Source organism: Oncorhynchus clarkii, chromosome 10 (genome assembly GCF_045791955.1).
Source record: "Oncorhynchus clarkii lewisi isolate Uvic-CL-2024 chromosome 10, UVic_Ocla_1.0, whole genome shotgun sequence".
NCBI lineage: Eukaryota > Metazoa > Chordata > Actinopteri > Salmoniformes > Salmonidae > Oncorhynchus > Oncorhynchus clarkii.
This window is the reverse complement of record NC_092156.1, coordinates 163096-188843: the sequence shown is the minus strand read 5'-3', so window position 1 is coordinate 188843 and position 25748 is coordinate 163096. Positions and strand designations below refer to the sequence as shown.

Sequence of the window (25748 nt, the reverse complement as noted above, 5' to 3'; positions counted from 1 at the left end):
TGTGTGTTGCAGGGCGTAATGGTGGTGTGTGTGTTGCAGGGCGTAATGGTGGTGTGTGTGTGTTGCAGGGCGTAATGGTGGTGTGTGTGTGTGTTGCAGGGCGTAATGGTGGTGTGTGTGTGTGTGTTGCAGGGCGTAATGGTGGTGTGTGTGTGTGTGTTGCAGGGCGTAATGGTGGTGTGTGTGTGTGTGTTGCAGGGCGTAATGGTGGTGTGTGTGTGTTGCAGGGCGTAATGGTGGTGTGTGTGTGTGTTGCAGGGCGTAATGGTGGTGTGTGTGTGTGTGTTGCAGGGCGTAATGGTGGTGTGTGTGTGTGTGTTGCAGGGCGTAATGGTGGTGGTGTGTGTGTGTTGCAGGGCGTAATGGTGGTGGTGTGTGTGTGTTGCAGGGCGTAATGGTGGTGTTGTGTGTGTTTTGCAGGGCGTAATGGTGGTGTGTGTGTTGCAGGGCGTAATGGTGGTGTGTGTGTGTTGCAGGGCGTAATGGTGGTGTGTGTGTGTTGCAGGGCGTAATGGTGGTGTGTGTGTGTGTGTTGCAGGGCGTAATGGTGGTGTGTGTGTGTGTGTTGCAGGGCGTAATGGTGGTGTGTGTGTGTTGCAGGGCGTAATGGTGGTGTGTGTCTGTTGCAGGGCGTAATGGTGGTGGTGTGTGTGTTTTGCAGGGCGTAATGGTGGTGTGTGTGTTGCAGGGCGTAATGGTGGTGTGTGTGTTGCAGGGCGTAATGGTGGTGTGTGTGTGTTGCAGGGCGTAATGGTGGTGTGTGTGTGTTGCAGGGCGTAATGATGGTGTGTGTGTGTTGCAGGGCGTAATGGTGGTGTGTGTGTGTGTGTTGCAGGGCGTAATGGTGGTGTGTGTGTGTTGCATGGCGTAATGGTGGTGTGTGTGTGTGTTGCAGGGCGTAATGGTGGTGTGTGTGTGTGTTGCAGGGCGTAATGGTGGTGTGTGTCTGTTGCAGGGCGTAATGGTGTGTGTGTGTGTTGCAGGGCGTAATGATGACGTGAAGTGTTTCTGCTGTGACGGGGGTCTGAGATGCTGGGAGTCAGGTGACGACCCCTGGGTGGAGCACGCCAAATGGTTCCCTAGGTAACCACCCATTACATCACTGCCGTCTTGGTCCAGTTCCTGCCTGACCTAGATGAAAAGGCACCAATGGCTGTGTGCCACGTCATGGATTAGACAGTCGGGCCTCAAATTGTTATATCATACTGTATGATGTGGTTAGCTGATATGTTAAACACTTATCCAGGCTTTGTTAGGCTGCGGTCCAAACCCTTAAAAGACACACCCTCGTCCACTTACCCGCCTTATGCCCTTGAGGGAATCCACGTCACCATCTTGGAGGGCGGTCCAAATAATTAGCCAAGCAAGGGAAGTTTGCAACATAAACCCCTCGGCCCTCGTTTTTAGTGGGCTTTCCGAGTGTATAATGATGTTCACTCCGAGCCTGAAACTTCCCATAATTCAATTCACCACGATTGAACATCCCCTAAGAAAAGTCCACGAAAACGTAAAAACAACATCGATGGAGAAGTTAACATGCAAAAGTAAAAACAAATGCAAATAAGTTACAAATTGTGCTACTAACGCACATGATGGCACAAACACGTCTCGTAAAAAGTAAATATGTTTTTGTTTGGTTAGCTTTTGGAAATTGTAGAAATATTTTTTTTTCCTTCAGAAGTTCTAGCTAGGCAGGCTAATGTTAGTTAACTAATTAATTTGCTAGCTATCACACAGTAGGCATCTATTAATAATTATATAGTTAATATAAGTAGACATGCAATTATAATTGGCTGTAGAGCATATAAAGCACCCACAAGCTACCGGTGGCTGAAAACACAATCATCGCGGGATGAATGAGTGACGAATTTCCGGCCAAGGGCGGTCCATTTAAAATGAAATCCTTCCTCCCTCGCCCTGCGGGTGTGAACTCGTCAGACGTCATCAGAAGTCTCCACTTAATTTGAGGGCTGAGGGGAGAGGGTGTGTCTTAAGTGTTTGGACCGCAACCTAAGATCTGCCATGTGTCTGCAATGCAACCAGGCAGGAACTCAACGTGTGTGTGTTAGGTACTGCGAGTGCCTACACAAAGTATTCACACCCATTGACCTTTTCCACATTTTGTTGTTACAAAGTGGGTTTAAAATGGATTTGTCTTTTATTTTTGTCAACAATCTACACAAAATACCTGAGTGCTAACTATTGTAAAAAAATATATAATAATAGGAAAATGAATCACTAATACAGTATAACTTGATCAGTATTCAACCCCCGGAGTCAATCACCATCTTCTCAAAATTCTCGTCAAATTTCTGGATAAACAATAGCCTAAAACACAAGGCCAAATATACACCAGAGTTTTTATTTTTATCTCACCTTTATTTAACCAGGTAGGCCAGTTGAGAACAAGTTCTCATTTACAACTGCGACCTGACCAGTGCGACACAAACAACAACACAGTTACACATAAACAAACGTAGGTTCAAGAACAATAGATAAGTATATATACAGTGAGTGCAAATGTAATAAGACTAGGGAGGTAAGGCAATAAATAGGCTGTAGAGGTGAAATAATTACAATTTAGCATTAACACTGGAGTGATCGATGTGCAGATGATGAATGTGCAAGTAGAGATACTGGGGTGCAAAGGAGCAAAAAATAAATGACAATATGGGGATGAGGTAGTTGGGTGGGTTATTTACAGATGGGCTGTGTACAGGTGCAATGATCGGTAAGCTGCTCTGACATCTGATGCTTAAAGTTAGTGAGGGAGATATGAGTCTCCAGCTTCGGTGATTTTTGCAATTCGTTCCAGTCATTGGCAGCAGAGATCTGGAAGGAAAGGCAGCCAAATTAGTAGTTTGCTTTGGGGATGACCAGTGAAATATACTTGCTGGAGCACGTGCTACAGGTGGGTGCTGCTATGGTGACCAGTGAGCTGAGATAAGGCAGAGCTTTACCTAGCAAAGACTTATAGATGACCTGGAGCCAGTGGGTTTGGCGACGAATATGAAGCAAGGGCCAGCCAACGAGAGCATACAGGTCGCATTGGTGGGTAGTATATGGGGCTTTGGTGACAAAACGGATGACACTGTGATAGACTACATCCAGTTTGCTGAGTAGAGTGTTGGAGGTTGTTTTGTAAATGACATCGCCGAAGTCAAGGATCGGTAGGATAGTGCGTTTTACGAGGGTATGTTTGGCAGCATGAGTGAAGAATGCTTTGTTGCGAAATAGGAAGCTGATTCAAGATTTAATTTTGGATTGGAGATGCTTAATGTGAGTCTGGAATGAGCGTTTACAGTCTAACCAGACACCTAGGTATTTGTAGTTGTCCACGTATTCTAAGTCCGAACCGTCCAGAGTAGTGATACTAGACAGACAGGCGGGCGGGTGCGCGCAGCGATCGTCCAAAGAGGGGCCAGAAGTATACAGAATGGTGTCGTCTGCGTAGAGGTGGATCAGAGAATCACCAGCAGCAAGAGCGACATCATTGATGTATACAGAGAAGAGATTCGGCCCGAGAATTGAACCCTGTGGTACCCCCATAGAGACTGCCAGAGGCCCGGACAACAGGCCCTCCGATTTGACACGCTGAACTCTGTCTGAGAAGTAGTTGGTGAACCAGGCGAGGCAGTCATTTGAGAAACCAAGGCTGTTTAGTTTGCCGATAAGAATGTGGTGATTGACAGAGTCGAAATCCTTGGCAAGGTTGATGAAGACAGCTGCACAGTATTGTCTTTTAACGATTGCGTTTATGATATTGTTTAGGAGCTTGAGCGTGGCTGAGGCGCACCCATGACCAGCTCGGAAACCAGATTGCATAGCGGAGAAGGTACGGTGGGATTCGAAATGGTCAGTAATCTGTTTAACTTGGCTTTCGAAGACTTTAGAAAGGCAGGGTGGGATAGATATAGATCTGTAACAGTTTGGTTCTAGAGTGTCTTCCCCTTTGAAGAGGGGGATGACCACGGCAGCTTTCCAATCTTTCTAGATCTTAGACGATACGAAAGAGTTTTAACAGGATAGTAATAGGGGTTGCAACAATTTGCGGCAGAGCATTTTAGAAAAAGAGGGTCCAGATTGTCGAGCCCAGCTGATTTGTTGGGGTCCAGATTTTGCAACTCTTTCAGAACATCAGCTATCTGGATTTTGGGTGAAGGAGAAATGGGTTTGGGCAAGTTGCTGTGGGGGGTGCAGGGCTGTTGACCAGAGTAGGGGTAGCCAGGTGGAAAGCATGGCCAGCCGTAGAAAAATCCTTATTGAAATTCTCAATTATCGTGAATTTATCGGTGGTGACAGTGTTTCCTAGTCTCAGTGCAGTGGGCAGCTGGGAGGAGGTGCTCTTATTGTCCATGGACTTTAGTGTCCTAGAACTTTTTGACTGTGCTACAGGATGCAAATTTCTGTTTGAAAAAGCTAGCCTTTGCTTTCCTAACTGCCTGTGTATATTGGTTCCTAACTTCGCTGAAAAGTTGCATATCGTGGGGGCTATTCAATGCTAATGCAATATGCCACCGGATGTTTTTGTGCTGGTCAAGGGCAGACATGTCTGGAGTGAACCAAGGGCTATATCTGTTCCTGGTTCTACATTTTTTGAATGGGGCATGCTTATTTAAGATGGTGAGGAAAGCACTTTTAAAGAATAACCAGGAATCCTCTACTGGCAGAATGAGATCAATATCCTTCCAGGATACCCGGGCCAGGTCGATTAGAAAGGCCTGCTCGCAGAAGTGATTTAGGGAGCGTTTGACAGTGATGAGGGGTGGTCGTTTGACCGTGAACCTATTACGGATGCTGGCAATGAGGCAGTGATTGCTGATCCTGGTTGAAGACAGCGGAGGTGTATTTAGAGGGCAGGTTGGTCAGGATGATATCTATGAGTGTGCGTGTGTTTACGGATTTAGGGTTATACCTGGTAGGTTCCATGATAATTTGTGTGAGATTGAGGGCATCAAGCTTAGATTGTAGGACGCCCGGGATGTTAAGCATGTCCCAGTTTAGATCACCTAACATTACAAGCTGTGAAGATTGATGGGGTGCAATCAATTCACATATGGTGTCCAGGGCACAGCTGGGGGCAGAGGGTGGTCTATAGCAAGCGGCAACATTGAGGGACTTATTTCTAGGTAGCTGAATTTTTAGAAGTAGAAGCTTGAATTGTTTTGGTACAGACCTGGATAGTAAAAGTGTTATAGTTAGGGATGGAAATTCCAGGACTTTTTGTGGCCTTCCGGACATCCGGATTGGCAGAGTGTGCTAAGGCAGTGAATAAAACAAACTTGGGGAGGAGGCTTCTAATGTTAACATACATGAAACCAAGGTGGCTTTTATGGTTACAGAAGTCAACAAATGAGAGCGCCTGGGGAATGGGAGTGGAGCTAGGCACTGCAGGGCCTGGGGAATGGGAGTGGAGCTAGGCACTGCAGGGCCTGGGGAATGGGAGTGGAGCTAGGCACTGCAGGGCCTGGGGAATGGGAGTGGAGCTAGGCACTGCAGGGCCTGGGGAATTGGAGTGGAGCTTGGCACTGCAGGGCCTGGGGAATTGGAGTGGAGCTTGGCACTGCAGGGCCTGGGGAATGGGAGTGGAGTTAGGCACTGCAGGGCCTGGGGAATGGGAGTGATGCTGGGCACTGCAGGGCCTGGGGAATGGGAGGGGAGCTGGGCACTGCAGGACCTGGGGAATGGGAGTGATGCTGGGCACTGCAGTGCCTGGGGAATGGGAGTGATGCTGGGCACTGCAGGGCCTGGGGAATGGGAGGGGAGCTGGGCACTGCAGGACCTGGGGAATGGGAGTGATGCTGGGCACTGCAGTGCCTGGGGAATGGGAGTGATGCTGGGCACTGCAGGGCCTGGGGAATGGGAGTGATGCTGGGCACTGCAGGGCCTGGATTCAACTCTACATCACCAGAGTAGGAGTAGGATGAGGGTAAAGGCTAACAGAACTGGTTGTCTAGTGCGCTGGTTACAGAGAATAAAAGGAGCAGATTTCTGAGCATGTTAGATTAGATTCCAGGCATAATGTATAGACAAGGGTATGGTAGGATGTGAGTACAGAGGTAAACCTAGGCGTTAAGTGATGGAGAGAAGTTTCGTCTCTGGAGGCACCAGTTAAGCCAGGTGAGATCTCCGCATGTGTGTGAGGTGGGACAAAAGAGCTATCTAAGGCATTTTGAGTGGGGCTGAGGGCTCTACAGTGAAATTAAACAATTAGAACTAGCCAAGACAGCAGTAGATGACACATTATAGAGAAGCATAAAGTAATCACAGGTGTTGATCAGGAGAGCTAAGACAGCAATGGCTAAATGGCGATGAATGGGCAGAGCGGGTCAGTTAGGTACATACAGGAGTTCGAGGCTGGGGCCGACAGGTAAACAAAATGAGGTACCGTGTTATTGAAACAGTCCAGGGGGCATCAGCTGTGTAGCCGAGTGATCACAGGGTCCAAAGAGCAGCAAGAGCTGAGTCAGGGTGCCGTTCGGTAGTCACTACTACGCGAGGCGAGCAGGGGACACAGCGTTCAGCGTTTAGAAAAGATAGCGATTAAGATTAATCTATAGATTAAGATATATACGAAAAAGACCTATTTACACGGGCTAAGACGCGGCATAAGACAAAGACAAATACACACGTCCTACTGCATCGCCATCTTGGAGACAATACCAAGACTTGCTTACCAAGAAGACCGTGAATGTTCCTGAGTGGCCTAGTTACATTTTTTACTTAAATCTACTTAACAATCTATGGCAATACCTGAAAATGGTTGTCAAGCAATGATCAACAACCAATTTGACAGAGCTTGAAGAATTTTGAAGAGAATAATGGGCCAATGTTGCACAATCCAGGTGTGGACAGCTCTTAGAGCCTTACCCAGAAAGCCTCACAGCTGTAATCGTTGGCAAAGGTTCTTCTACAAAGTATTGACTCGGGTGTTGAATTAGATATTTCTGTATTTCATTTTCAATACATTTGCAAAAATGACAAAAAATATGTTTTTACTTTGTCATTATGGGGTATTGTCTTTAGATGAGTGAGAAACAAAATCGATTTAATCAAATTTGAGTTCAGGAGAGGGTGTATGTGCTACAACTAAATGTGGAATAAGTCAAGGAGTATGAATACTTTCCCAAGGCACTTTCCCAAGGCACTAAAATGTGACTATGGTAACCTGTCAGTATATATTAAATGTAACTATGGTAACCTGTCAGTATATATAAAATGTGACTATGGTAACCTGTCAGTATATATAAAATGTGACTATGGTAACCTGTCAGTATATATTAATGTGACTATGGTAACCTGTCAGTATATATTAATGTAACTATGGTAACCTGTCAGTATATATTAATGTAACTATGGTAACCTGTCAGTATATATTAATGTAACTATGGTAACCTGTCAGTATATATTAATGTAACTATGGTAACCTCCAGGTGTCAGCATATATTAATGTAACTATGGTAACCTGCCAGTATATTTTAATGTAACTATGGTAACCTCCAGGTGTGTGTACCTGCTCCAGGAGAAAGGTCAGGAGTTTGTCCATCAGATCCAGGCTCGCTTCCCTCGCCTCTTTGAACAGGTAACACCTGCTTATACACCTTATTCACACCATTGTTTATTTACCAACAATCACATTTTCTAACGGGCTAGGCATTGAAATGGCCTGTTGAAGCAAAAACAGAACTCTTCCTAAGAGCCAGTAACCAGCAGGTAGCCTAGTGGTTAGAGCGCTGAGCCAGTAACCGAAAGATTGCTAGATTGAATCTCTGAGCTGATGAGGTAAAAATCTGTGGTTCTGCCCCTGAAGAAGGCAGTTAACCCACTGTTCTTAACTGATTTGCCTAGTTAATAAGTAAAGGTACAAAAATAAATATAAAAACCTACTCACTAAAACTAAGTTATGTTATTTTGGATACCCTGAAGAGCTAGTGTATTGTCATTGTTATTTGCCCTGATTATAAAAATACCTAACTGTTTATTAGCCGTCTGGTAGAACATTGAGCTGTGAATAAAGTAGGGATGTGCACAGTTAATCCAATATCCGGATATCCAAATGGACTTGTGTTCATTTTTTTGTAGTGTTTTTTTTTTCCCAGCCTATTTTATCAGTGAAAAGCTTTGTTATAAATGAAATTAGATTATCCTTGTGACATTGTTACATAAAACGATATACACTATATGTACAAAGTATGTGGACACCCCTTCAAATTAGTGGATTCGGCTATTTCAACCACACTCGTTGCTGACAAGTGTTTAAAATCAAGCACACCGCCATGCAATCTCCATAGACAAACATTGACAGTAGAATGGCCTTACTGAAGAGCTCAGTGACTTTCAATGTGGCACCGTCATAGGATGCCACCTTTCCAACGAGTCAGTTTGTCAAATTTCAGCCCTGCTAGAGCTGCCCCGGTCAACTGTAAGTGCTTTTATTGTGAAGTGGAAGCGTGTAGGAGCAACAATGGCTCAGCCACGAAGTGGTAGGCCACACAAGCTTAAGAACGGGACCGCCGATTGCAACACTCACTACTGAGTTCCAAACTGCCTCTGGAAGCAACAGCAACACAATAACGGTTTGTCGGGAGCGTCATGAAATGGGTTTCCATGGCTGAGCAGCCGCACACAAGCCTAAGATCACCACGCGCAATACCAAGCATCAGCTGGAGTGGCGTAAATCTCGCCGCCATTGGACTTTGGAGCAGTGGAAACACGTTCTCTGGAGTTATGAATCACTCTTCATTATCTGGCAGTCCGACGGCCGACTCTGGGTTTGGTGGATGCCAGGAGAACGCTACCTGCCCCAATGCATAGTGCTAACTGTAACGTTTGGTGGAGGAGGAATAATGGTCTAGGGCTGTTTTTCATGGTTTGAGCTAGGCCCCTTAGTTCCAGGGAAGGGAAACCTTTACGCTACAGCATACGATGACATTCTAGACAATTCTGTGCTTCCAACTTTGTGGCAACAGTTTGTGGAAGGCCCTTTCCTGTTTAAGTATGACAATGCCCCCGTGCACAACGCGAGATCCAGACTGAAATGGTTTGCCGAGATCAGTGTTGAAGAACTTGACTGGCCTGCATAGAGCCCTGACCTCAACCCAATCAAACACCTTTGGGTTGAAATGGAACGCCGACTGCGAGCCAGGCCTAATTGGTCAACATCAGTGCCCGACCTCTCTAATGCTCTTGTGGCTGAATGGAAGCAAGAAGATACTTGCTTGGGCCAGGTGTCATTGTAGTGTCATACCCCTGAAGACTTGGAGCTAATCGCTGCTAAAGGTGCATCAACAAAGTACTGAGTAAAGCTTCTGAATACTTAAGTAAAAGTAGCCAACAAGTGTTCAGCCTATGTGGGAACTCTTTCAAGACTCTTGGAAAAGCCTTCCAGGTGAAGCTGATTGAGAGAATGCCAAGATTGTGCAAAGCTGTCATCAAGGCGCTGGGTAGCTATTTGGTTAAATATTTAGTCTTAAGGCTTGGGGGTAGAAGCTGTTCAGGGTCCTGTTGGTTCCAGACTTGGTACATCGGTACCATACGGTAGCAGAGAGAACAGTCTATGACTTGGGTGGATGGAGTCTTTGACCATTTTTAGGGCCTTCCTCTGACACCGCCTGGTTTAGAGGTCCTGGATGGCAGGGAGCCTTGATCCCAGTGATCAAATCAAATTGTATTGGACACATACACCTGGTTAGCAGATGTTAATGCGAAGTGTAGCGAAATGCTTGTGCTTCTAGTTCCGACAGTGCAGTAATATCTAACAAGTAATCTAACAATTCCACAACAACTACATAATATACACAAATCTGAAGGGATGGAATAAGAATATGTACATATAAATATATGGATGACCGAGCGGCATAGGCAAGATGCAATAGATGGTATAAAATTCAGTATATACAGTGGGGCAAAAAAGTATTTAGTCAGCTACCAATTGTGCAAGTTCTCCCACTTAAAAAGATGAGAGGCCTGTAATTTTCATCATATGAACACTTCAACTATGACAGACAAAATGAGAAAAAAAAATCCAGAAAATCACATTGTAGGATTTTAATGAATTTATTTGCAAATTATGGTGGAAAATAAGTATTTGGTCAATAACAAAAGTTTATCTCAATACTTTGTTATATACCCTTTGTTGGCAATGACAAAGGTCAAAGTTTTCTGTAAATCTTCACAAGGTTTTCACACGCTGTTGATGGTATTTTGGCCCATTCCTCCATGCAGATCTCCTCTAGAGCAGTGATGTTTTGGGGCTGTTGCTGGGCAACACGGACTTTCAACTCCCTCCAAATATTTTCTATGGGGTTGAGATCTGGAGACTGGCTAGGCTACTCCAGGACCTTGAAATGCTTCTTACGAAGCCACTCCTTCGTTGCCCGGGCGGTGTGTTTGGGATCATTGTCATGCTGAAACACCCAGCCCTACGTTTCATCTTCAATGCCCTTGCTGATGGAAGGAGGTTTTCACTCAAAATCTCACGATACGTGGCCCCATTCATTCTTTCCTTTACACGGATCAGTCGTCCTGGTCCCTTTGCAGAAAAACAGCCCCAAAGCATGATGTTTCCACCCCCATGCTTCACAGTAGGTATGGTGTTCTTTGGATGCAACTCAGCATTCTTTGTCCTCCAAACACGACGAGTTTAGTTTTTACCAAAAAGTTATATTTTGGTTTCATCTGACCATATGACATTCTCCCAATCTTCTTCTGGATCATCCAAATGCTCTCTAGCAAACTTCAGACGGGCCTGGACATGTACTGGCTTAAGCAGGGGGACACGTCTGGCACTGCAGGATTTGAGTCCCTGGCGGCGTAGTGTGTTACTGATGGTAGGCTTTGTTACTTTGGTCCCAGCTCTCTGCAGGTCATTCACTAGGTCCCCCCGTGTGGTTCAGGGATTTTTGCTCACCGTTCTTGTGATCATTTTGACCACACGGTGTGAGATCTTGCGTGGAGCCCCAGATCGAGGGAGATTTTGCCCCACTGTACATATGAGATAAGTAATGTAAGATATGTAAACATTTTAAAATTGCATTGTTAAAGTCACTAGTGATCCATTTATTGAAGTGGCTAATTATTTGAGTCTGCATGTAGGCAGCAGCCTCTCTGTTTTAGTGATGGCTGTTTAACAGTCTGATGGCCTTGAGATAAAAGCTGTTTTTCAGTCTCTCGGTCCCAGCTTTGATGCACCTGTACTGACCTCGCCTTCTGGATGATGTATTGGGCTGTACGCACTACCCACTGTATCACCTTGCGGTCGGATGCCAAGCAGTTGCCATACCAAGCGGTGATGCAGCCAGTCAAGATACTGTCAATGGTGCAGCTGCAGAACTTTGAGGGTCTGGGGGCCCATGACAAGTATTTTCAACCTCCTGAGGGGGAAGAAGTGTTGCCATGTCCTCTTCATGACCTGTGTGTCTGGACCATGATAGATCCTTAGTGATGTGGACACCGAGGAACTTGAAGCTCTCGACCTGCTCCACTACAGCCCTGTCGATGATAATGTGGGCGTGCTCCTTTTCCTGTAATCCATCAATCAAATCGTTGGTCTTACTGACGTTGAGGGAGAGGTTGTTGTCCTGGCACCACGCTGCCAGTTCTCTGACCTCTTCCATTGTAGGCTGTCTCATCGCCATAGGTGATCAGGCCTACCACGTCGTGTCACAAGCGAACTTGACGTTGTAGTTGTGCGAGGCCATGCAGTCGTGGGTCAACAGGGAGTACAGGAAGGGACTGAGCACACACCCCTGAGGGGCCCCCATGTTGAGGATCAGCATGGTGGATCTGTTGTTACTCTCACAACCTGGGGGCAGCTCGTCAGGAAGTCCAGGATCCAGTTGCAGAGGTAGGTGTTCAGTCCCAGGGTCCTGAGCTTGGATGGCACTATGGTGTTGAACGTTGAGCTGTAATCAATGAACAGCATTCTCAAGTAGAGTTCCTCTTATCCAGGTGGGAAAGGGCACTCTGGAGTGCAATGAAGATTGCGTCGTCTGTGGATTTATTGGGGCGGTATTCGAAGTGGATTAAGTGCAGGATATCTGAGATGATGGTTTGTGAGCCATGACCAGCCTATCAAACGCATTTCATGGCAACAGATGTGTGTTTTATGTTACCTATGTTGTTCTTAGGCACAAGGACTATGGTGGTCTGATTTGAAACATGTAGGTATTACATACTGGGTCAGGGAGAGGTTGAAAATGTCAGTGGAGACGCATGCCAGTACGCATCCTGGTAATCCATCTGTCCCTGTGGCCTTGTGAATGTTAACCTGTGTTAAACGTCTTAAATCACTGCTTTTTTTTTTTTTTTTTTGACCATGCTGACGTTAGGAAAAAATAAATATTAGATTAGTGAAATATTGTCAAATGCCTAGAATAAACCTGTATTATCTGACTGATCTGATCAGGAAGTTAACTCTCTCCTGGCCCCTCCCCCTACAGCTCCTAACCAATGGGGACAGCAGCTCCAGAGAGTTTGTGGACCCCCCGGGTGAGTGACTCCTGACTTCAACTGAATTTAAACCTTGACAGAATGTTGATATCACTGTTCAGCCATGAGACAGACCTCCACTATGTTTATCACTGTTAACTTCCTCCCACCTCTTCTCTCTTTCTACTTCTTGCTGTCCCCCCCACCTCAGGTGAGGAGCGCTCGGAGGATGCCGTGATGATGAACACTGCGGTGGTTGTGTCGTCACTAGAGATGGGGTTTGAGCGTGGCCTGGTGAAGCAGACAGTCCAGAGTAAGATTCTGACCAGCGGAGAGAACTACAAGACGGTCCAGGAACTGGTCTCAGACCTGCTGAGTGCAGAAGATCAGAAGAGAGAGGAGGAGAGAGAGATGCTGGCCGAGGAGATGGCTTCTGGTACGACAAACATTCTGAAACACGTCTCTGAGCTGTCTGTTTAAACTACTATGACATGCTGAATGTACCGAGCTGTCTGTTTGAACTACTGGCACACAGCTTGTACACCCATGCATACCCCACAAGACATGCCACCAGAGGTCTCTTCACAGTCCCCAAGTCCAGAACAGACTATGGGAGGTGCACAGTACTACATAGAGCCATGACTACATGGAACTCTGTTCCACATCAGGTAACTGATGCAGCAGTAGAATCATTTAAAAAGTTAAATGCACCTTATGGAACAGCGAGGACTGTGAAGAGAGACATACACTGCACACACTTACAGTTCATTCTCCCTGTCCCTGTCTGAGTCTGTAATACCAACATGTTTCAAGCAGACCACCATAGTCCCTGTGCCCAAGAACACTAAGGTAACCTGCATAAATGACTACAGAGCCGTAACACTCACGACTGTAACACTCAGTCCCCTCCCATCCTGTACTCCCTGTTCACTCATGACTGCACGTCCAGGCACGACTCCAACACCATCATTAAGTTTGCCGATGACACAACAATGGTAGGCATAATCACTGACAATGACGAGACAGCCTATAGGGAGGAGGTCAGAGACCTGACCGTGTGGTGCCAAGACAACAACCTCTCCATCAACATGATCAAGACAAAGGAGCTGATCGTGGACTACTGCAAACGGAGGGCCGAACACACCCCCATTCACATCAACGGGGCTGCAGTGGAGCAGGTTGAGAGCTTCAAGTTCCTTGGTGTCCACATCACCAACAAACTATCATGGTCCAAACACACCAAGACAGTCGTGAAGATAGCACGACAATGCCTATTTCCCCTCGGGACACTGAAAAGATTTGGCATTGGTCCCCAGATCCTCAAAAGGTTCTACAGCTGCACTATCAAGAGCATCCTGACTGGTTGCATCACTGCCTGGTATGGCAATTGCTCGGCCTCCGACCAAGGTACTACAAAGGGTAGTGCGTACGGCCCAGTACATCACTGGGGCCAAGCTTCCTGCCATCCAGGATCTCTATACCAGGCAGTGTCAGAGCAAGGCCCTAAAAACTGTCAGACTCCAGCCACCCTAGTTAGACTGTTCTCTCTGCTACCGCACGGCAAGCGGTACCGGAGAGCCAAGTCTAGATCCAAGAGGCTTCCCAAGCCATAAGACTGAACATCTAATCAAATGGCTACGCAGGCCATTTGCATCTCCCCCTTCCCCTTTTTTACGCTGCTGCTACTCTGTTATTATCTACAGTGGCTTGTACAGAGTCAATGTGGAGGCTATAAAGTAATCACCTCCCTTAGCATTTTTCCTATTTTGTTGCCTTACAACCTGGAATTAAAATAGATTTTTGGGGGGGTTGTATCATTTGATTTACACAACATGCCAACTACTTTGAAGATGTAAAACAAACAAAAAAGTAGACAATTAAACTGAAAACTTGAGCTTGCGTAACTATTCACCCCCCCCAAAGTCAATGCTTTGTCAATGTTTTTGCCCATTCTTCAAGGCAAAACTTCTCCAGCTCCTTCAAGTTGGATGGGTTCTTCTGGTGTACAGCAATCTTTAAGTCATACCACATATTCTCAATTGGATTGAGGTCTGGGCTTTGACTAGGCCATTCCAAGACATTTAAATGTTTCCCCTTAAACCACTTGAGTGTTGCTTTAGCAGTATGCATAGGGTCATTGTCCTGCTGGAAGGTGAACCTGCGTCCCGGTCTCAAATCTCTGGAAGACTGAAACAGGTTTCCCTCAAGAATTTCCCTGTATTTAGCGCCATCCATCATTCCTTCAATTCTGTCCTGTTTCCCAGTTTTCGGGTGATGAGAGGTGTTGGGTTTGTGCCAGACATGCGTTTTCCTTGATGGCCAAAAAGCTCAATTTTAGTCTCATCTGGCCAGAGTACCTTCCATATGTTTGGGGAGTCTCCCACATGCCTTTTGGCGAACACCAAATGTGTTTGCTTATTTTTTTTTTCTTTAACTTCTTGATTCTACTTGAGACGCATATGTCTCAACTAGGCACCTGGAAATGCAAATGCGCTACGCTAAATGCTAAATGTACTCGTTAAAACTCAAACCTTGATCAAAATTCACAAGCAGGGTATTGAATTAAAGCTACACTCGTTGTGAACCTAGCCAACAAGTCAGATTTTTAAAATGCTTTTCGGCGAAAGCATGAGAAGCTATTATCTGATAGCATGCAACACCTCAAAATGCCTGAATGCGACGTAAACAAAGACTTTGCTTATCCGGCGCTGCACAAAACGCAGAAATAAAATATAAAACATTCATTACCTTTGACAAGCTTCTTTCTTGGCACTCCTATATGCCCCATAAACATCACTATTGGGTCTTTTTTTCGTTTAAATCGGTCCATATATACCCAAAATAGCTTTCTATGGAAGCTGTGTCATTCAGAAAAAAACATCGTTTTTAAACGCTGCGTCATTTTTTAAAATTAAAAAAGTCGACGATAAACTTTCACAAAACACTTCGAAATCCTTTTGTAATCCAACTTTAGGTATTAGTAAACGTTTATAATCTATCAAAATGATTACAGGGCGATGTATATTCAATAGCTCCTCGTCTGCAAATCAATGGCTGCCAATGTCCACATTGAAAAGATCCTGGTGGAGACCGGAAGAAACGGAATCCAGATAGTTGGATTTTCCAACAAAAAATTCAATTGAAAATGACGACAATGGCGACATCGTGTGGAATTTGTATGAATTGCATGCAGGTCGATATTAAATTTTGTCCCCTTTTAACAACTCATGAAAGTGACTTATGGAAATTATTTTTAGCTTTCAGAGAGCAGTTTTTCTTGCGTTTTTCAATGAAACACACGATCTGTTATAGTCACAGCTGTGATTTAACCAGTTTTAGAAACTTCAGAGTGTTTTCTATCCACACATACTAATCATATGCATATACTATATTCCTGGCATGAGTAGCAGGACGCTGAAAAGTTGCGCGATTTTTAACAGAATGTTCGAAAAAGAAGGGGGTAGAAGTAAGAGGTTGCAATGGCTTTTTTTCTGGCCACTCTTCCGTAAAGCCCAGCTCTGTGGATTGTACGGCTTAAAGTGGTCCTATTGACAGATACTCCAATCTCTGCTGTGGAGCTTTGCAGCTCCTTCAGGGTTATCTTTGGTCTCGTCTTTGGTCTCTTTGTTGCCTCTGATTAATGCCCTCCTTGCCTGGTCCGTGAGTTTTGGTGAGCAGCCCTCTCTTGGCAGGTTTGTTGTGGTGCCATATTCTTTCCATTTTTTAATAATGGATTTAATGGTGCTTGTGGGATGTTCAAAGATTCTGAAATTTTTTAATAACCCAACCCTGATCTGTACTTCTCCACAACTTTTTCCCTGACCTGTTTGGAGAGCTCCTTGGTCTTCATCGTGCCGCTTGCTTAGTGGTGCCCCTTGCTTAGTGGTGTTGCAGACTCTGGGGCCTTTCAGAACAGGTGAAATATACTGAGATCATGTGACAGATCGTGTGACACTTAGATTGCACACAGGTGGACATTATTTAACTAATAATGTGACTTCTGAAGGTAATTGGTTACACCAGATCTTATTTAGGGGCTTCATAGCAAAGGGGGTGAAAACATATGCACCACTTTTCCTTTTTTTTGTGTGTGTATAATTATTTGAAACAAGTTCCTTTTTTCATTTCACTTCACCAATTTGGACAATTTTGTTTGACCACTACATGCAATCCAAATAAAAATCAATTTAAATGACAGGTTGTAATGCAACAAAATAGGAAAAATGCCAAGGGGGGTGAATAGCCTCCACACTGACTCTGTACCGGTGCCCCCTGTATATAGCCTCCACATTGACTCTGTACCGTAATACCCTGTATATAGCATCCACAGTGACTCGGTACCGCTACCCCCTGTATATAGCCTCCACATTGACTCTGTACCGGTACCCCCTGTATATAGCCTCCACATTGACTCTGTACCGGTACCCCCTGTATATAGTCTCCACATTGACTCGGTACCGCTACCCCCTGTATATAGCCTCCACATTGACTCTGTACCGGTACACCCTGTATACAGCCTCCACATTGACTCTGTACCGGTACCCCCTGTATATAGCCTCCACATTGACTCTGTACCGGTACCCCCTGTATATAGTCTCCACATTGACTCGGTACCGCTTCCCCCTGTATATAGCCTCCACATTGACTCTGTACCGGTACCCCCTGTGTATAGCCTCCACATTGACTCTGTACCGTAATACCCTGTATATAGCCTCCACATTGACTCTGTACCGGTACCCCCTGTATATAGCCTCCACATTGACTCTCTACCGTAATACCCTGTATATAGCCTCCACATTGACTCTGTACTGGTACCCCCTCTATATAGCCTCCACATTGACTCTGTACCGTAACACCCCTATATATAACTTCCACATTGACTCTGTACCGTAATACCCTGTATATAGCCTCCACATTGACTCTGTACTGGTACCCCCTGTATATAGCCTCCACATTGACTCTGTACTGGTACCCCCTGTATATAGCCTCCACATTGACTCTGTACCGTAATACCCTGTATATAGCCTCCACATTGACTCTGTACCGGTACCCCCTGTATATAGCCTCCACATTGACTCTCTACCGTAATACCCTGTATATAGCCTCCACATTGACTCTGTACTGGTACCCCCTCTATATAGCCTCCACATTGACTCTGTACCGTAACACCCCTATATATAACTTCCACATGGACTCTGTACCGTAATACCCTGTATATAGCCTCCACATTGACTCTGTACAGTAATACCCTGTATATAGCCTCCACATTGACTCTGTACTGGTACCCCCTGTATATAGCCTCCACATTGACTCTGTACCGTAATACCCTGTATATAGCCTCCACATTGACTCTGTACCGTAATACCCTGTATATAGCCTCCACATTGACTCTGTACCGTAATACCCTGTATATAGCCTCCACATTGACTCTGTACCGTAATACCCTGTATATAGCCTCCACAATAACTCTGTACCGTAATACCCTGTATATAGCCTCCACATTGACTCTGTACCGCTACCCCCTGTATTTTGCCTCCACATTGACTCTGTACCGTAATACCATGTATATAGCCTCCACATTGACACTTCCCCATAATGGTTTGAAGAGATTTTAGCACATGTATTACATAGAAAAAAACTGAAATATCACAAGTTTTCAGACCCTTTACTCAGTACTTTGTTGAAGCACCTTTGGTAGAGATTACAGCCTTGAGTCTTCTTGGGTTTGACGCTACAAGCTTGGCACACCTGCATTTGCAGAATTTCTCCCATTCTTCTCTGCAGATCTGTCAGGTTTGATGGGGAGTGTCGCTGCACAGCTATTTTCAGCTCTTTCCAGAGATGTTCGATTGGGTTCAAGTCTGGGCTATGGCTGGGCCACTTAAGGACATTTTAGAGACTTGTCCCAAAGCCACTCCTGCGTTGTCTTGGCTGTGTTCTTAGGGTCATTGTCCTGTTGGAAGATCAACCTTCGCTCCAGTCTGAGGTCCTGAGCGCTCTGGAGCAGGTTTTCATCAAGGATCTCGCAGTGCTTTTCTCTGTTAATCTTTCCCTCAATCCTGACTAGCCTCCTAGTCCCTGCCACTGAAAAACTTTCCCACAGCATGATGCTGCCACTGTGTCACCGTAGGGATGGTGCCAGGTTTCCTCCAGACGTGACGCTTGGCATTCAAACCCAGGAGTTAGTTCTTAGTTTCATCAGACCAGAGAATCTTGTTTCTCAAGATCAGAGTCCTTTAGTTGACTTTTGGCAAACTCCAAGCGGGCTGTCATGTGCCTTTTTACGGGTTCTTGGTCACCTCCCTGACCAAGGCCCTTCTCCCCCGATTGCTCAGTTTGGCCAGGCGGCCAGCACATGGAAGAGTCTTGGTGGTATCAAACTTCTTCTATTTAAGAGTGAGACCACTGTGTTCTTGGGGACCTTAAATGTTACATATTGGGTTGGTACTCTTCCATAGAGCTGTGCCTCGACACAATCCTGTCTCGGGGCTCTACATACAATTCCTTCCACCTCATGGCTTTGTTTTTGCTCTGACATGCACTGTCAACTGTGGGACCTTATATAGACAGGTGTGTGCCTTTCCAAATCATGTCCAATCAATTGAATTTACCACAGGTGGACTTCAATCAGGTTGTAGAAACATCTCAAGGATGACCAATGGAAACATGACGCATCTGAGCTCAATTTCGAGTCTCATAGCAAAGGGTCTGAATCATTTAAAAAAAAATATAAATTAGCAAAAATTTCTAAACCTGTTTTCGCTTTGTCATTATGGGGTATTGTGTGTAGATTGAGGACATTGTATTTATATAAACAATTTTAGAATAATTCTTTAACGTAACAATGTGGAAAAGTCAAGGGGTCTGAAAACTTTCCCAATGCGCTGTATGTATGGTAGTATTATAAATGTTGTATTGTAGATATGTAGTGGTGAAATAATGTTATATACCATTTTTATTTTTGCCAAAGAAATGTTGGCCTCTAGGAAGAGTAGCTGCTACTATTGATAGTAGCTGCTACTATTGAGATTCTCCCCAAGTGAACCTAACCCAACTCTCTCCCCCCTCTCTCCTCTCTCTTTCCCTCCCCCTTTCTCTCTCTTTCTCTTTCTCTCTCTCTCTCTCTCTCTCTCTCTCTCTCTCTCTCTCTCTCTCTCTCTCTCTCTCTCTCCCCCTTTCTTTCTTTCTTTCTTTCTTTCAGACGGTCATTCATTCTTAAAGAGACACCAGGCAGCGTTGGTCCAGCGCCTGAAGAGTGTTGAGTCTGTCCTGGAGCACCTCCGAGAGCAGAACGTCATCAGTACGTCTGCTTATATACTACTACATGTTATATACTACTAGCTGCTGCTACATGTTATATACTACTACATGTTATATATGACTAGCTACTACTACATGTTATATATGACTAGCTACTACTACATGTTATATAGGACTAGCTACTACTACATGTTATATAGGACTAGCTACTACTGCATGTTATATAGGACTAGCTACTACTGCATGTTATATACGACTAGCTACTACTACATGTTATATACGACTAGCTACTACTACATGTTATATAGGACTAGCTACTACTGCATGTTATATAGGACTAGCTACTACTGCATGTTATATACGACTAGCTACTACTGCATGTTATATACGACTAGCTACTACTACATGTTATATACGACTAGCTACTACTACATGTTATATAGGACTAGCTACTACTACATGTTATATAGGACTAGCTACTACTACATGTTATATACTACTAGCTACTGCTACATGTTATATACAACTAGCTACTACTACACGTTATATAACACTGCATGTTATGTGTATATATATATATAATACTAATCCTATACTAGCGGCATCCTGCACTTAAGGGCGGTAAATTATATACTACTAGTAACTACATTAAGGTACTATATTTGTGAAGAGTCGATCCTGGACCACCTCAGAGAGCAGAACATCATCAGTATGTTTGTTTGTTTGTTTGTATCTACAGTACTACTATACTACTAATATACTGCTGCAGTACATTGAAATACTACCATCTTCTACTATATTAAAATATTTATGTTCTGAAGAGTGACATTAACCCCTGACCTCTAACCCCTGACCCCTGTCTCTTCAGGTGGAGAGGAATACAGTGGTCTCCAGGGCCAGTCCTCCCAGCAGCAGACAGCCAAACTGATAGACTTGGTCTTGACTAAAGGGAACGCAGCAGCTGAGGTCTTCAGAAACTGGATCCAGAAGAACGATGTCTACCTGCTCAGAGACCTCATGGGTAAAACTTCACCTCTGACCCCTAACCTGCTCAGACCTCATGGGTAAAACATCACCTCTGACCCCTAACCCGAACCTGCTCAGAGACCTCATGGGTAAAAGATCACCTCTGGGCCCCTAACGTCTGACATCCAATTGGAGAACACACTCTTTTATTGTTCGTTTGACAATTGTTTGAGCCTTCCTTTGAGGACTTGCACTGGGCCTCCATTGAGGTTCCATGTGGCAAGCAGTACCGATAAATGGCCACTAGATGCCAGTAGAGACCTACTCTTGGGTCTACCCTGTCTAACTATCAGGTGACCTTATTCCATCAATATGTCGATACCACTCCACAACCGATTTCAGGTCTTGACCAGTAATGTCCAATTGGGTGAGCAATGATGATCCTCCCCCACCAGACCAGACAGACTGCCCCTAGAACTACTGTTACACCAGACAGACAGACTGCCCCTAGAACTACTGTTACACCAGACCAGACAGACTGCTCCTAGAACTACTGTTACACCAGACAGACAGACATACAAACTGCCCTTAGAACTACTTTTACACCAGACAGACTGCCCCTAGAACTACTGTTACACCAGACAGACAGACAGACTGCCCCTAGAACTACTGTTACACCAGACCAGACAGACTGCCCCTAGAACTACTGTTACACCAGACAGACAGACTGCCCCTAGAACTACTGTTGCACCAGACCAGACAGACTGCCCCTAGATCTACTGTTACACCAGACAGACAGACTGCCCCTAGAACTACTGTTACACCAGACAGACTGCCCCTAGAACTACTGTTGCGCCAGACAGACAGCCCCTAGATCTACTGTTGCACCAGACCAGCCAGACTGCCCCTACATCTACTGTTACACCAGACAGACAGACAGCCCCTAGATCTACTGTTGCACCAGACCAGCCAGACTGCCCCTACATCTACTGTTACACCAGACAGACAGCCCCTAGATCTACTGTTGCACCAGACCAGACAGACTGCCCCTACATCTACTGTTACACCAGACAGACAGACTGCCCCTACATCTACTGTTACACCAGACCAGACAGACTGTCCCTAGAACTACTGTTACACCCGGCAGACTGCCCCTAGAACTACTATTACACCAGACACTCTGCCCCTAGATCTACTGTTACACCAGACCAGACCAGACAGACTGCCCCTAGAACTACTATTACACCAGACACTCTGCCCCTAGATCTACTGTTACACCAGACCAGACCAGACAGACTGCCCCTAGAACTACTATTACACCAGACACTCTGCCCCTAGATCTACTGTTACACCAGACCAGACCAGACAGACTGCCCCTAGATCTACTGTTACCCCAGACCAGACAGACTGCCCCTAGATCTACTGTTACACCAGACCAGACAGACTTCCCCTAGAACTACTGTTACACCAGACCAGACCAGACAGAATGTCCCTAGAACTACTGTTACACCAGTCAGACTACCCCTAGATCTACTGTTACACCAGACCAGACAGACTGCCCCTAGATCTACTGTTACACCAGACAGACTCTGCCCCTAGAACTACTGTTACACCAGACAGACAGACTGCCCCTAGTACTAATGTTACACCAGACAGACAGACAGACTGCCCTTAGAACTACTGTTACACCAGACAGACTGCCCCTAGAACTACTGTTACACCAGACAGACAGACTGCCCCTAGATCTACTGTTACACCAGACAAGACAACCCCTAGATCTACTGTTGCACCAGACCAGACAAATTGCCCCTAGAACTACTGTTACACCAGACAAGACAACCCCTAGATCTACTGTTGCACCAGACCAGACAGACTGCCCCTACATCTACTGTTACACCAGACCAGACAGACTGCCCCTTGAACTACTGTTACACCAGACCAGACTGCCCCTAGAACTATTGTTACACCAGACCTGACAGACTGCCCCTAGAACTACTGTTACACCAGACCAGACAGACTGCCCCTAGAACTACTGTTACACCAGACAGACAGACAGACTGCTCCTAGAACTACTGTTACACCAGACAGACAGACAGACAGACAGACAGACAGCCCCTAGAACTACTGTTGCACCAGACAGACTGCCCCTAGAACTACTGTTACACCAGACAGACTGCCCCTAGAACTACTGTTGCACCAGACAGACTGCCCCTAGATCTACTGTTGCACCAGACCAGACAGACTTCCCCTACATCTACTGTTACACCAGACAGACAGACTGCCACTACATCTACTGTTACACCAGACATACAGACTGCCCCTAGATCTACTGTTACACCAGACAGACTGCCCCTAGATCTACTGTTACACCAGACAGACTGCCCCTAGATCTACTGTTACACCAGACAGACAGACTGACCCTAGAACTACTGTTGCACCAGACAGACTGACCCTAGATCTACTGTTGCACCAGACCAGACAGACTGCCCCTAGAACTACTGTTACACCAGACAGACTGCCCCTAGAACTACTGTTACACCAGACAGACAGACTGCCCCTAGATCTACTGTTGCACCAGACTGCCTTTGCCCTCTTGGGATGACAAGACAGGTCTCACAGGTTTAGTTAAGCCTTCATCTCTGAGTCAGTCAACTACAGAAAGTGAGATAAAACACAGCGGAATGGATAGACATTGTCCTGTCATCTAATAGTACATGATTATGCAGTGATAGCCAAAGGATTGGAGGAGTTGCAGGGCTTTGTGATTTGGAGGTAGGTTTTTAACAGAGTTGTGAGCTGGAGTAAAGCTGTGTAGAAACTGAAGTTTATTGCTTCTTCTGCAGAAACCCTTAATGCTACAGCTTCAACCATTCAGACCTCCTGAGGCCCTGTCCTCTGACTCCTTCCCACCACTGACTGGCCCTTCTCAACCAGGAGCGTTAGATCCCTATGCTAAGGGTTCAGCAAGCAGGAAGAGTACTATTACTGTAGATCAGGAACAGTTCCCCAGAAACAGTATAGTGATACAGAAGGTGTCATATAGTAATGTAGGGCTGCCATGTAGTAACTCCCTCTCTTCTGCTTCTCCTCCAGACACAGAACAGCAGGGCTCCCAGGGTGGAGTGGAGCAGGCTCAGTGTGCTGTTGTCAAAGTACAACCAATAGGTGCATGATGATGGATGGTACTCCTAAATGCCAGTGTTGTCGGATTGATTCCCAATCTGAGTCCCCTTCTAACATTTTAAAGACATGCCCACCACATGGATCTACTCCGACCCCACGCCTGGAACCCATAACTCACCCTAGGTCAGAGAGGAAGATTCAGGTCTGGAACCTATAACTCACCCTAGGTCAGAGAGGGAGATTCAGGTCTGGAACCCATAACTCACCCTAGGTCAGAGATGAAGATTCAGGTCTGGAACCCATAACTCACCCTAGGTCAGAGAGGGAGATTCAGGTCTGGAACCCATAACACACCCTAGCTCAGAGAGGGAGATTCAAGTGTGGGAAATACAGATAGATAAACCAACAGTGATTGTGGGGGATTCTAATCTAGCACGTATTCTAGATTTTTTAGATTCTAATGTACAGGTGGATAGTTTCCCTGGGGCCAACTCTTATCATATTAACAGTGTTTTCAAGAAGCTTCAATCAAACCCAATGACCGAGAAGATAGTGTTGTCTGTAGGCCTCAACAATTGTTTGGGGAGGTAAACGCCAACTACATCTTGGAAGCAACTGCAGCAACTGTTGAGGACTAGTAAGGAGGCCTTTCCCAATGCAACAGTTTATGTACCATTCATACATTACTCAGATAGACTAGCTATCGATCAGCAGTGTATCTTACAGAAGCTGAATAAGGTCATAGTGGAGAGATGGGATTTTTTAAATGACCTTAGTAAACTTAGGTTTCGCACAGACTCCTGGGATCTGGTTCACTGGAGTAGGGATACAGCTTCTGACATTGTAAAATACTGGCTAGAACAATGTAATGTTCACTTACAACTCCCCAACATTCTAACATTTAACCTTCCAAGATACCAGGAAAAGCTTTTTTATTCTACATTGATAATAATTCTCTGTACACAAACCTTGGTATCAAATTAGGTCTACAAGCAGTTGCAAATGCCTTTCAGAGGTATCCTGTTTAAGTCGACCGTAGAGAGTTATCCTGACCCCAGTTGACCGTAGAGAGTTATCCTGGACTTGTTGGAGTTGAGCCTCACCAGAAACGACTGAGTTCAATGTGAAGTACTATCTCCAGGTACATGGTACGACCATAGGAAAGACATTTGTACACAAGTTTTTGCGAAGAAAGTGCTTTTCTTAAATGTAAGACCTTACCATTGCTCTACCTCAGGTATCTGGCTGATTTTTTTGGACTGTGGGGAGGCTCCACCTCTGAATTCAGGGAATTCGTAAACATTTTGAACTCGCATCGCTATTACACATCATTTGCAATACAAAACATTTTAACAATTGGCAACTACATTTTTCTTTATGGAAAAAGATAGACATGCCCTCTTTCACAAATGTAGTTTCCATCCAAAGCACACATGTTGATCAAATCACAACTTATACTTTTCCACAGAATCTGTAGTATCCCTGGGGATATAGAGGAGGCCACAAGAAGTCTCTTCTCAGCCTTAAGGCCCAGGGGTTACTCCAGGAGGTTCCTGAGAGCGGTTGAGGTCAATCAGACCTTCCAGACCCATGGAGCATATCAGGTAGAGAGGGAAAACCGCCCTGTGGTTCCATTTGTGGGGACTTATTCTCAGGCTCTGGTGGGGCTGAACTTAAATAAAAGTTTCAACAGGCCCAGAATGATTGTGAGGCCTTGACAGAGGGTAATCTCAACCTAGGAGCCTGATGGACATCCTAGTCTATTCAAGCCGGACTAAGAAGAAACGGATACAGAATGAATACTTTACCCAAACACAATTTCTGTCCAATAGGCATTCAGGCTTGGTGTTCCCAATCAGGCAAGTACAACTGGATACCGGAAATGTGGTTTATGTGATCGAGTGCCTTGTTTGTCATAAGCTCTATATTGGAGAGACACAAAACGCACTAGAATGCAGACTTATCTATAG

General features: G+C 45.3%; 1 protein-coding gene across 9 annotated transcripts in view; it reads left to right on the top strand.

Annotated features, from left to right (window-relative positions):
- LOC139417895 (inhibitor of apoptosis protein-like) overlaps positions 1-25748 on the top strand; it is a 77515-nt gene that overhangs the window by 40225 nt on the left and 11542 nt on the right. For all 9 annotated transcript variants that reach the window (XM_071166877.1, XM_071166873.1, XM_071166876.1 and 6 more), the window contains 6 exons: positions 984-1083; positions 7504-7582; positions 12441-12489; positions 12641-12865; positions 19631-19729; positions 20558-20710. In XM_071166877.1, coding sequence (XP_071022978.1) covers positions 984-1083; positions 7504-7582; positions 12441-12489; positions 12641-12865; positions 19631-19729; positions 20558-20710 — 705 coding nt within the window. The remainder of the gene's footprint in view (positions 1-983; positions 1084-7503; positions 7583-12440; positions 12490-12640; positions 12866-19630; positions 19730-20557; positions 20711-25748) is intronic.